We start from the raw sequence: 12195 nt of genomic DNA, 5'->3' as shown, positions 1-12195 counted from the left end.
CTTGGACATAGTTTGTCAACTTCATGTCTTGTACCCTAAATCTTAGGGAGTATTTTCCGAAACAAAAAAACACTATAGTAGACCTCTTATATCGTTTTTTATATGTCCTAACCGCCAACCTTATTAAAAATAAAACAAATCAAATCAACTAAAAGACCAAAAACCATAATATTTAAAATCAGATTTTTGGTGTCTCAAAAACTAAAATTACGAACACAAATCTTATTATTTGGTCTCTAAATTTAAACCATATATAATTTTATAAGTTGCGTGTCGTGTCGTTCTAACCTAAGGCGGAGGAATTATTAGATTCCTAATGTGACAAATTATTGGATTCAAAATCAAAGAATGCACATAGTTCTAAATTCTAATTGGAGAGAGTTGACTTTGACTTTGGATGTTTGTATGTTCTATAAATGAAAAACTTGTTATGGCATTTGGTGCCCAATGTCATACATTGCGGCTCTCCTACTTGCCCACTTGCCTCTTTTTTTTTTTTTTTTTTTTTCAATTACACTCAAAATCTTATATTTTTTATTTTAAAAAATATACTTTATTTACGAAAATAATAATATTTTATTGAGTTCGACTTTTAAATTTGAATAAGTAGTGAAATTAATAATTTTTTTCTTTCTTTTTCTTAAAATTTAATTGTTGAAATTAATATTATTAGGTTTTGTAACATTATTTTTAATTCTTATGAACTTTTTCAAAGCTAAAAAAATTATATATAATTAAATATTCTGACAAACGTTGACTCCAGTATTTTTTTTTTTTTTAATAAAAAAGTAAATTAATAAATTCTAGAAATAATTCTGGGCGACGACCCCCGACATCGACAAGCAGAGTGAACGTAGAAAATCGCCGATTTTTTGCGTGTTGAATCCACATTTGGACTATGAGGCGCATTCACCGTACGGATTATTTATTTATTTTTTTAATCCGTTAATATTTAATTTTCATTATTTATTAACAATCACATAATTTTAAATCCCAAATAAACATTCAGTGGCTTTGCTTCGTTAAAGCAAACCATGGCCGCCGCCGCTGCCGCCGCCAAGTTCCTCTTAGCTCTTCTCTCCGCGTCAGTGTTCTTTCCTTTGATTTCCGGCCAGAGTCCATCAGGTAAGTGATATTGTCCACTTTGAACATAAGCAGTTTTGTAAATGTAGTTCTTACTTATAAATTCATGATCAGGTTTTATCAGTTTAGACTGTGGAACTTCGCCGAACACTCGGTATATAGAGCCGATTAGTAGCATAAACTACGAGTCGGACGCGGCATTCATAAGCACCGGAACAATCCACAACATATCGTCGGTGTACGTAGGCAGCACGCGGTATGAACAGCTACGGAGCTTAAGAAGCTTTCCGGAGGGGGCGAGGAATTGCTACAGAGTGAGAGTGAAATCGGGGGCGAAGTATTTGATTCGGGCAAGCTTTCTGTACGGGGACTACGACGGGCAGGGAAAGGTTCCTGAGTTCGATCTCTACTTTGGACCAAACTTTTGGAGTTCTGTGAAATTAGAAGGCATGAACACGTCGGCGCATTATGAGATTATACACGTGGTATCGCGGGATTGGGTGGAGGTTTGTTTGGTTGATACGGGGACTGGAACGCCGTTCATCTCGGCGTTGGAGTTGAGGCCTTTGGTAAACTCCATTTATGAAACGAGATCGGAATCGCTTGCCACTTTTCTCCGCCTTGACGCCGGCTCTGCGGCAAACCTTTCTTACAGGTCCGCCGCATTACCATTTCTTCTTCTCATCTTGCAATTATTTATTTATTTATTATTATTATTATTATTATTATTTTTTTTTTTTTTTTTTTTTGCCTCATGTGTTCATATGACTCGAATTAGATCAATTTGCATTACTCACCCCAAACCATAAAAATCGGGTTGGATTAGATTTACTCGGAATTTTGGTTGAATTAAAATTTTGAAATAAAAAAAAATTGTATTGGTTTGACAGTTGGCATTTAATCTGAGCAATTTTAAGCATTCTAAAAAAAATCGGGTTAAGTTATACTATTACTATGGTCTATAAAAGACTATTCTTTCTTTTCAGTTTTATTCATCTGGCCACGAACTAAGAAAGCATTGACTCTAAACTTCATTTTTCAAAAAACTTCAATTGGAAAAATAGACCAATTTTGGAGCATTTTGCACAATTTCTCGTTAGATTTTGATCATTACAACCCAACTCTACAGTAACTTACTTTTAATTACTGTGAAAATTAAAAACATTTGATATTTGTAACTAATATTAGTAATGTTCGGGACTGACGAGGGGTTGACATTTAAAATTTATGAAATTTTAGTCATAAGTTAATATGTATAAGATTTTTTTAAATAATTAAAAAATAGATAGTTGGTTAGTTTGAGTAGTAGAATTTATTAAGTTGCTCGGTTCACTAACTCAACCAACCTAAAATTTCTTTGTACAAAAGAAAATTCCTCCACCCAACCCAGCTCCACCTATGTAGACCCCTATTTGTTTCTCGACATTTTTCAATCATATATAAATAAAATTAAATCATATGGAAATTTTGATGAAAATGTTTAATTTGTGAAGGTACAAAGACGATGTTTATGATCGAATATGGTACGCCACGGTTCCACTCGCAGCATGGACTAAGCTAACCACAACCGAGACCATAGACACCAACGACCCCGCCTCCTTCTTACCTCCTCAGCCGGTGATGACCTCCGCCGCGACGCCCAAAAACGCCACCGCTCCGATGGAATTCAACTGGATTCCGCCGGATGATACCACCAAGTTCTACGTCTACATGTATTTCACCGAGATTCAGAAGCTTCAACCCAACGAGTCCAGAGTGTTCAACATATTGCTGAATGGGAACCCCTGGACCGATGGGCAACTTTCCTTACCTTACTTACAAGGACTCGTCTACTACAGTACCAAACCCATCACAGGCGGGATTTACGATTTCGCCCTCGTTAGAACCCCTAATTCCACTCATCCCCCTCTCCTCAACGCCATTGAGATTTACAGGGTCATCGATTTCCCTCAATCTCCCACTGAACAGCAAGATGGTGAGCCGCCCCCCAACCTTGTTGTTTTTCATGTTTACTTAGGTTGTATAAACAAGGGTTTTGAAATGTTTCAGTTGAGGGCATTTTGGATATCAAGGCGTTTTATGGTGTTGGAAGAAACTGGCAAGGGGATCCTTGTGCGCCTAGAGAGCTTATTTGGCAAGGTCTGAATTGTAGCTTTGTGGATTCCCAGCCTCCCAGAATCACATCCTTGTAAGTTTCTCAACTTCTTCCTGCTCTGTTTACCCACTACTAAACTAGCTACATTTGTTCGTAAAAACCTCACGATTATAGACGATTATAGAGTCATGTATCGGTTCAAACCTACCGCTAGTAGATATTGTCCTCGTTAGACATTCCTTTTCAAGCTTCTCCTAAAGGTTTTTAAAACACGTTTACTAGGTAGGGATATGTTTCCCCACCTTTATAAAGAATGTTTTGTTTTCCTCCCTAACCGATGATCTCACAATCCACCCCCTTCAGGGCCCAACGTCCTTGTTGACACTCATTCCCTTCCCCAATGGACGTGGGGTTCCTCACCCAATCCACCCCCTTTGGGACCCACCGTCCTTGCTGGTGCACCGTCTCCCGTCCACCCCCTTTCGGAGCTCAACCTCCTAGCACTCATTTACTTCTTCAATCGATGTGGGACCCCCCACCCAATCCACCCCCTTCGGGACCCAGTATCCATGCTAGCCCACCGCCTCGTGTCTACCCCCTTCAGGACTCAGCCTCCTTGCTAGCACACGCTTGGTGTCCAACTCTTATACCGTTTGTAACGGTCCAAGCCCACCGCTCACATATATTATCCTTTTGGGCTTTCCCTCAAGGCTTTTAAAGCGCGTTTGCTAGGGAAAGATTTCAACACCCTTATAAAGAATGTATCATTCTCCTTCTCCACCGACATGGGATCTCACAAAGTATTGTGGCCAGTCACCATAGTCTCCTAAAAATTACTAGTACTCACTAAACCCATAAAACAACCACTCGTGGGACTCTATACCATAGATAGGCAGGTCATAAGACAACAACTGAATTAAGATTAAGATTCTGAATCCTAAGTAGATGGTCGACATGGTTGTTTCTTGACATTTGTATAGTTTTCTCACTGAAAATGACTGAACCTGCAAATCAGGGACTTATCCTCCAGTGGACTCACAGGGGAAATATCAGAAATTATAGCAAGTCTTAAAACGCTGGAGACTTTGTAAGTATGTGGACATATAATTTATTAGCAATTGACCAAAACAGATGATCATATGTTTTCATTTTTTGGTTTTAGGGATCTATCAAATAATAGTTTGAATGGAAGCGTGCCTGATTTTCTCACTCAATTACCATCATTGAGGGTCCTGTAAGTGAATTTTGTGCAATAACAAGTTATTTTTCTAAGACCCTTTTGAATGATTGTTCTCAGTTTGGATCTCTATTTGCAGAAATTTAGAAAGAAACAACCTTTCTGGAGTTATTCCTTCCCAACTCCTTCAAAGCTCCAATGATGGTTCTTTATCCTTTAGGTACCCAAATCATTCATCGAAATAACAATTTAGTCTCTAAGATTTAGTATTTCAACTTAGTTTTTCTTTTGACAGCTATGGCGAAAATCCAAACCTGTTCATCAGCACATCTCCAAGTGAAAAGAAGGGGAAAAGCAACCCAGTTGTAGCTGTAGTAGCATCAGTTGGTGGGTTTGTTCTTCTTTTGTTCTTAATTTCAGGTGCCATTTTCTGGATCAAGACTAAACAGAGAAAGCAAGGTAAGATTAAACTTAAAATGCATGATTTTACAATCGAAAATCTGTGTTCTTTATATTGAAATCATTCCCGCAGGTGCTGTGTTGGGAGAAGCAAAACAATGGGGCACAACAAAAAGATCATATTCTTATGAGGATATCTTGAGAATTACAAACAATTTTGAACGAACGCTTGGAGTAGGTGGCTTTGGAAAAGTCTACTATGGTAAAATCGATGCCACTGAAGTAGCTGTTAAGATGCTTTCGCCTCAATCAGTTCAAGGGTATGATCAGTTTGAAGCAGAGGTATGCACATTTTTAGATCACACGTTCGAAAGCGTTTATGTTTCGGGTTTCTTGTTCGAAATACAAAAAGTTAGAAATAAAAAACATGAAATGAAAACGGGTCAAATGCTGGCAGGTTGACCTTCTCCTGAGAGTTCATCACAGAAACTTGACTGGACTTGTTGGATATTGTGATGAATCAACCAAGAAAGGACTCATCTATGAATACATGGGAAAAGGGAACTTGGGATCTCTTATTTCAAGTATGGCATCTATCAATGATTTGATAACATTTTTGTTCTTTCTTGTTCTTAAGAAAATGCTTCTATTATGCATATCTAGGTAGGAAATCAATGGTTTTGAAGTGGGAAGATAGACTTCGTATAGCGCTGGATTCAGCACAAGGTTTGTAATATCAAATGGTTTTGAAATTCCCCATTTCGTATGGATTCAAGTTTTGACATTTATAAAACTTGTAGGATTGGAGTACCTTCACTATGGTATCAAACCAGCAATGATTCATCGAGATGTAAAATCTTCAAACATATTATTGGACAACGATTTTCGGGCAAAAGTGTCGGATTTTGGGCTGACAAGAGCTTTCGTAACAGAAAATGGTGTCTCTCATGTCACAGCCACAAATGTGGTCGGAACTTTTGGTTACATTGATCCAGAGTAAGTCATTTACTGTCACATCATTTCCTGTCATCATTGTTATACGTATTCCATGTCATGATTTCCATGAGAAAGGCTTCTTAAATGAGAAGGATAAAGCTTCTTATATTTGTGTTTTATTTACTCTTGGTTGTAGATACTACACTACGTCCCAATTAAACGAGAAAAGTGACGTTTTTGGATTTGGAGTGGTTATTCTAGAGATCATTACGGGTAAGCCAGCTTTGATAAGAGGCGAAGGAGGTGAAGGCAATGTAATTCATATCTATAATTGGGTCAATATGCTGCTTTCTCGAGGGGATATTCGATCCATTATCGACCCAAAAATGAAAGATTTCAACATAAACTCTGCTTGGAAAGCTGTAGATGTGGCAATGTCTTGTGTATCTACCAAATCTAAAGACAGGCCAAGTATGAGCCAAGTTGTGGTCGATTTGAAGGAATGTTTGGCCATGGAATCAGCTCGCAATAAGCCCCCTCGTCAAGCTGAGACAGGTGTTGCAGAATCAAGTACTCTGTTTGGTCCCTCAGCTAGGTAGATGTCATTTTTAGTTCAACAAGTGGAGTGGTAAAATTCAACCTTTTAATCGAGAACATATGCATTAATGGGTAGCAACGTAAATGATGTGTTAGCTTGGAGATTTTCTCACACATCATCTATTAGACTATTTTGTTTTAATCTCTATGGTAAATATTTGCCAAGAAAAATTGCAGGATGTGCCAATGTAATTGTCTGTTTTTGTCATTCATATTCTAATGCATACGTAATAGTTGTTAAAATTCATATCTTAAATTTATGATTTATGTTGCAACGTGATTGGATATGAAACAACAGGCGTTTTCTTTTAAAGTATATATTAAAACAAAAGAGTTTTGGAGCCACCAACAATCTATGCTGTCTCTTTTACCCTTTTGTTTATAAATTTGTAAAGAATAAAGCTATAGGGGGGGTCGCTTGAGTGGCTTGCCTTGAAGCAAGCCACCATAACTCAAGAACAGTGACTGACTATACAATTCATTTCAGGCGAGATTCGAGAACAAAAGTCATAATCCTTACCTCCATAGCGTGCAGACCGATCGGTTGCTTTGTTCAAAGCTAAATCAGCCTCCAAGCTAACGTTTGAGCAGAAATCTGTGTATCAAAACAAACAAGTGACATCTAAATATCCAAAGGACCGGACCATGGGGGCATAACTTCTCTCCAATATGCCCATTGACAGAAAATAGCATGTACAAACTTATTTATAACATGCCTATTAAATAAGTATCAGCCCTTTCATACTTATTTACAAGTTAAACTATCAATATGAAGTGAAAACAGACGTCACTTAAAGCAAAAGTAGTATAATACCAGTTTCTTTATAAGTTAGTTAGAAGCCACACCTCAAAATCTGAATCTCACGCATCAAGTAGCAGTTCTTTCTTTAGATTCGCCTCTTTTCTGGGTCTCCCCCTCCGACGCAAAGAAACTTTGGCTGGAGGCAAGAACTTAAGGCGGTAACCTATAAGTGCAGTTCCAAAAATGCTATATTTCCCAGTACTGCTGAAAGCTGTTTCAGCATCAGCAGTTCGCTTGAAAACTACTTTGGCTCGTCTACTTTTTTTCATTACTTCAGTCTTCGACTCGTACAGAGGGCCATATTTTCTAAATATATCATTCAAGTTTGGTTCTGAAGGAATGGAATCGAAGTCTGTAAAGGTTAAAATCAGAGCTGTGGGATAGGGATCCTCCACACTATTCACCGAGGCTGGTTCCATACGTTCACGAGGCTCATCTTGATTGGTTGAATTCACACCAGTATGGATAACCCTTTCACTTGGAGTCTGAACGTGGGACTCCATATTTTCATTTTGATTTTCAAAATATACTCGATCTTCAGCTATGCCCTGGATTAATCTATCAGTCCAATAAGTGTCCTTAATAAATTCAGACTCAGATGTTTCTACTGAGGCTGAAATGTTTATTCTTTTCTCTGTCTTAGTCGACTTATTTCCAGTGTTCCCACCAGAAACTAGTTCTGAAGTCTCCTGTCTGCGCTTTCGGCCTCGTCTCGTCTTGGAAACAACTTTTAGAGATATTCCATCCTCGTGCTTCAATATTGGATTCAACTCATTCAATTCAGCAACCTTTTGAATGGAATCTCCAACTTTAAAAGTTTGGCCAGTCTTCCTAAAATCAACAAGAGCTATTGGAATGTTGATACCAGTACTTACCTCATCTTTTGTACTTGAAGCATGCAAGTTCACTTCATAGCCATCATTCTCTTCAGATCTATGTTTTTTCTTCCAGCTGCGACCAGGCTCCTTGGCCATAGAATTCAGAAAAAAAGTTCCCTTTGTACTAGAGTCTTTTAAATACTCAGAATTATCTTTGCACTTGCCAACGGGGTTGTCTTGAGTTTTAAATTCTCCACTCAAGGCCGCTTCATCATGTTTGATGTCTATACCTATATCCTCCATTGATTCACTTTGATAATCGTTTTTCACATCTAAAATGTGATCAATATCGTTGAACACTACATTGTGTTTATCAAACTTGGGCAGTTCACCATAGCCCTTCCACCGATTGAATGCCAACAACTGAGCACGTGCACGAACTAGTTCTAACTTATCAGCTTCACCAAAAGGTGACATGGCTAATTCCTTAACAATGTAAATAAGCTTCATTGGATCAAAAGATGCTGCAGTAAGAAAGCTGTCCCCGCCCACTCTTTTACTCAACATCTTGGGGGTTCCTGCATTAGTAAGTGTTTGAGTTTGGAGCTTGGAATACACTTCTTCTGATAAACAAGAGCAGGCAAGGCTATACTCAACTCGCCTAGAGAACTCTTCCAAAGCACAATCAATTGCCTGATGAAAACTTTCCAATTTGTTCTGATTCTGCAACTCCAAAAAATATTCCTGAAATGGTTTTATCATCGCTGCTTCTTTCCATGCAAATGTATGATCCCCAAAAAATGCTATCAGATATTTGCCTGTTCTAAAATATTTCATGGCTTTAATTGATGAAGCTGCTGGATCACATATCTGCCCAGGCCACCAGGGATGGCTCGGTATCTTGCTCCATACTAGATCAAAGACATCGAACTCCATAACCGAATCAGCTGAATCAGCACTGACATCATCAGAAATTTCTTCTTCGTCCATGATAACATGTGGGCTCACTTCAACAGCAACATCAAACAAATTTGCCTCATCCAGATCTGATAAGACCCCCATCTTCATAATATGACTGTCAATGGCTAGATTTTCAATTGTTTATCCACCATCAATTTTACCACTCTTTTCACTGCAATTTTATCCTCTCCCTTTAATATTGTAGCTTCTTGACTTGGCTAAATGCTTCAGGATTCTAATTGTTCTCAATATCATTTGGGTTACATTGACCAACAGAAGTCATTTTTACTATAAGCCACCTTTCCGAGTGGGCTGTGAATTATACTGAGCGTGGCTAGATCAAGTTTCAAGCTTCAACTTTTAAAAGTCCTCGAGGAATTATCTTAGGTGAATACCTCCAGCATAGGGTTTCTTTAAAATCAATGTTGATCCTGCCCCTGCCTACCGTGGAAATCTACAAAATGCAGCCTTTGATACAGTCATTAGGGAAAACAATTGCAATTATGACTCAATTTGCACATTATGTTTTAAATGTGCAAATGGCTAAAGCAATCGCTATAGGGGGTTGGTTTAGTTATGGCTACGTAGTATTCACCCAATTTGACCCTGAACATAATTCACCAAGTGTTGTGAATAAATTGATTATTGATAAATTTGAAATTTATCTAACTGTTCAAGATATTTAAGCTTTGGGAGCATCTGAATGGCTAAAGCAGTCGCTGTAAGGGTTGATCAAGCTATGGTGTATTCATCCAATCCCACTCTAAACCTGATTCACTAGATGTTGTGAATGGTCTGATTGTTCATAAAACAGAATTTTATTATACTTCTTAAGAAATTTAAGCTTCGGGAGCATCTGAATGATTTGGTCGTTGACAATGATGATTTGTCCTTCCATCGTTGTAATTAAAAGTTTGACTTAAAGCTTTTGTCAGTCGGTCAAAGAGTACTCTTATAGCAATGTGTTGAACAGAGACTATATCATATATGTCAGGCGAGGCCCATAAAGAAACTCATAAAGCTTACCTCATAGCATAGACTGATCGGTTGTCCAGTTCAAATCAAAATCAACCTCCGAAATCTTGCTTTAGCAGAATCCTGACGATTAATGGAAATAGAAAAGTAAGAAGCAAATGATTGAATGCAAACGTTTGGCCAACGCCACATAGAAACAGAGGATCATCAGTCGGTGAACCAACAAAACCAAAAACGAGGAAAAGATAAAAAAGAAGTTAATCCTGCATACATGAAGCTTAGACAGAGAGAAGGAGAAGCGATTAACGAAGATGAAACTCACTCTAGAGCTACGTACATATATCAATCATTAAGACACCAAAATCGACCTCCGTAATCGCGTTTCAGCAGAAATCTAAGGATCGTTGTGCGTAAAACCAAGAAACAAGAACCAAAACCATAGAGAAGATGATGAAGAAGAAGATTACCATGCTTTAAGCCTATCTGAATCACTGATGCAGATAAACACAGAGAAAGAAAAGGTTAAAGAAGATGAAATCCAGCCTAGGGTTCGTGAGATTCAAGAATCAGTTTAACTTTCGAGATAATCTTGTGCTCCGATTTTTATTAAATATATTTTTATATTCATTCTTAGTGATCGAATTAGGGTAATCTAGACTATTTAGATCTTTGTCACAAATTTTCATAAATTCAATATTTTTAACTTAATTTAATTATTGTATAAAGCGAGCCCTCGCTCGTGATACCATGTTAGGAATTACAAACTTTCACAATAATATTATATTGTCCACTCTGCCTATTAACGATATTTCTTGCTTATAAACTCATATTTCTCTTAATTAACCAATATGAGAATATTCTTCCAATAATCCTTAACATCGGATCATAATAAAACAATTTTAGACATCTAGATCCTAACCTTTTGCGTGGTTAGCATCGAACATTTTTGTCTGAAAATGACCTATCAAACAACTCATCTATACTTTTCTCCTCAATTTCAATTTTAGTCTGAAAACCAACCTCCCCCTTTGGCTATGATTCGGACATAGGACCAAGGCTGATAGGAGCCTTTTGAAAAAAAAATTCCTTAAAGCATTCGAGAGGAATAATTCTAAAGAATTCTAAATTCCGAAAGTGTGAGATGATTTTTAGATACCTTACAAGAATAAAATTTATACGGATTTAGGACAAATATTTTTCGAATAGGGAATATTATATTTTATTGAAATCCAATTGATATTTAACCCATTTGAATGTCATTAAAATTTCAAATACTCTTTAATGTGATGTATTTTTTACGGTCATGCGCTCAAGTTATACCAAGAAGATCTTGTTTGATTAGTTCAACCTTTCGTCATGTACGTGAGTTATACTCGTTGGAGTTGAAGCACACAACCCCATAAAGAGAATTCTTTAAACGGGACTTGGGAAGATCATAGATTGATATTTTATTGATAAAGATGATAGATTATGATATTAGAGAGGAAAATAAGCATTAATTGTGGGAAAAGGAGGGTTGAAAGAGGTGGAAGTTGAGAGACAATCAATGGATCCAAGTTTGTAGCTTAACCCTTCTAGTGCTTTGATTTGTGCTCTAAGGAACTTCAGATAGCTTGCTGCCTCATCAAGCATGGAGGCAGTGTCCATTTTGCTCCCACCAGGAACTAACCTCTGCAAAGCCCTAATTTTTTCGCTTATCTTCTCCCTTCGTTTCCTCGCTGCCACCGTCTGTGGCTCCTTCGACGTCTTGACGTTCCTCCTCCTCTTCTTCTCCACCGTCTCCGATCCCGAGCTCACCGGCCTAAACACCGCTGCATAGTATACCAATTCCTTCATTTGTGACATGGCTCGATCTCGATTAAAAGGCTTGACTTGGTCGTTGTTCGAAGATGAAGTTGTCGAGTTTTGTTGTTTTGGCTTTTGGTTCTCAAAAATGTCCAAAACTCCACCCTTTGGTGCAATTCCTACGTAACAAAATCTGGTGGGTTATTGCATGGAAATCTAAAGCTAATATTGCATGTTACAATTTCTAATTATAACGTTAAATATTAAACCTTTGTCATTTTCAAGCTCTTCCATCGAAGCTCCCTCATCCTTTGCCACCTCTCGTAATCTCGACGTTCTTGCAACTATCTGAAGCTCTTGTAATGGAAGAATCGAACAATGCCTCGGGTCACCGGAGACGAATAAGCTTTCGTTACAACGGTTGTCTTCTTCGTTGCTCCACGAGCCATTCCAAAGCAAATCATCCATGATTACAGGCTATGGAAGGGTTTTGGAGTTTGAGGAGAAGACAAAAGGGAGAAGGGTTCTTCGTTTTTGGGCCTTTTCGATTTGGTGGGAGGAGTGGAAG

The 12195-nt window shown here is 37.9% G+C and overlaps 3 protein-coding genes across 10 annotated transcripts; 1 reads left to right on the top strand and 2 right to left on the bottom strand.

Annotated features, from left to right (window-relative positions):
* The first annotated feature begins 971 nt into the window (after positions 1-971).
* On the top strand, positions 972-6495 carry LOC111790260 (putative leucine-rich repeat receptor-like protein kinase At2g19210). Of its 2 annotated transcripts, XM_023671124.2 has the most exons (13): positions 973-1125; positions 1198-1738; positions 2577-3058; positions 3133-3271; positions 4194-4265; positions 4341-4412; positions 4495-4575; positions 4651-4814; positions 4888-5096; positions 5212-5338; positions 5418-5480; positions 5555-5750; positions 5887-6495. In XM_023671124.2, exons 1-13 carry the CDS (start codon positions 1035-1037, stop codon positions 6287-6289), a joined length of 2640 nt encoding a protein of 879 aa, XP_023526892.2. In that variant the 5' UTR covers positions 973-1034; the 3' UTR covers positions 6290-6495. The 2 variants fall into 2 exon arrangements, with proteins under 2 accessions (XP_086978131.1, XP_023526892.2); XM_087122005.1 differs by lacking the exon at positions 4194-4265 and having other exon boundaries at positions 972-1125.
* LOC111790696 (PWWP domain-containing protein 5) lies at positions 4657-10467 on the bottom strand. 7 transcript variants are annotated; one of them, XR_002814538.2, is made up of 5 exons: positions 10310-10467; positions 9894-9965; positions 7134-9321; positions 6808-6882; positions 4657-4796 (listed from the first exon to the last, which is right to left on the bottom strand). XR_002814538.2 is itself a non-coding variant. In XM_023671711.2 (4 exons), exon 3 carries the CDS (start codon positions 8973-8975, stop codon positions 7149-7151), a length of 1827 nt encoding a protein of 608 aa, XP_023527479.2. In that variant the 5' UTR covers positions 8976-9321; positions 9894-9965; positions 10310-10467; the 3' UTR covers positions 6568-6882; positions 7134-7148. The 7 variants fall into 7 exon arrangements, 6 of the variants coding, with proteins under 6 accessions (XP_023527479.2, XP_086978132.1, XP_023527482.2 ...); XM_023671711.2 differs by lacking the exon at positions 4657-4796 and having other exon boundaries at positions 6568-6882; XM_087122006.1 differs by lacking the exons at positions 4657-4796; positions 6808-6882 and adding an exon at positions 10165-10236 and having other exon boundaries at positions 6964-9335; positions 10310-10450.
* A 799-nt stretch (positions 10468-11266) lies between these two features.
* LOC111791468 (uncharacterized) lies at positions 11267-12195 on the bottom strand. Its single transcript, XM_023672826.2, has 2 exons — positions 11897-12195; positions 11267-11806 (listed from the first exon to the last, which is right to left on the bottom strand). Exons 1-2 carry the CDS (start codon positions 12093-12095, stop codon positions 11319-11321), a joined length of 687 nt encoding a protein of 228 aa, XP_023528594.2. The 5' UTR covers positions 12096-12195; the 3' UTR covers positions 11267-11318.

The sequence above is a fragment of the Cucurbita pepo genome, chromosome 3 (assembly GCF_057944985.1).
Source record: "Cucurbita pepo subsp. pepo isolate OVF chromosome 3, ASM5794498v1, whole genome shotgun sequence".
Classification (NCBI taxonomy): Eukaryota; Viridiplantae; Streptophyta; class Magnoliopsida; order Cucurbitales; family Cucurbitaceae; genus Cucurbita; species Cucurbita pepo.
Note: the sequence above shows the minus strand (reverse complement) of the source record. Positions and strands in the feature narration are given on the sequence as shown.

What these genes read in the sequence shown, in the direction of transcription:
- LOC111790260 (XM_023671124.2), top strand. Translation starts at nt 1,035, where the DNA reads ATGGCCGCCGCCGCTGCCGCCGCCAAGTTCCTCTTAGCTCTTCTCTCC. An exon ending in GCGGCAAACCTTTCTTACAG is followed by an intron (nt 1,739 to 2,576) that starts GTCCGCCGCATT and finishes TAATTTGTGAAG; the next exon opens with GTACAAAGACGATGTTTATG. An exon ending in CTTGGGATCTCTTATTTCAA is followed by an intron (nt 5,339 to 5,417) that starts GTATGGCATCTA and finishes ATGCATATCTAG; the next exon opens with GTAGGAAATCAATGGTTTTG.
- LOC111791468 (XM_023672826.2), bottom strand. Translation starts at nt 12,095, where the DNA reads ATGGATGATTTGCTTTGGAATGGCTCGTGGAGCAACGAAGAAGACAAC. An exon ending in AGAGCTTGAAAATGACAAAG is followed by an intron (nt 11,807 to 11,896) that starts GTTTAATATTTA and finishes TTTGTTACGTAG; the next exon opens with GAATTGCACCAAAGGGTGGA.
- LOC111790696 (XM_023671711.2), bottom strand. Translation starts at nt 8,975, where the DNA reads ATGAAGATGGGGGTCTTATCAGATCTGGATGAGGCAAATTTGTTTGAT.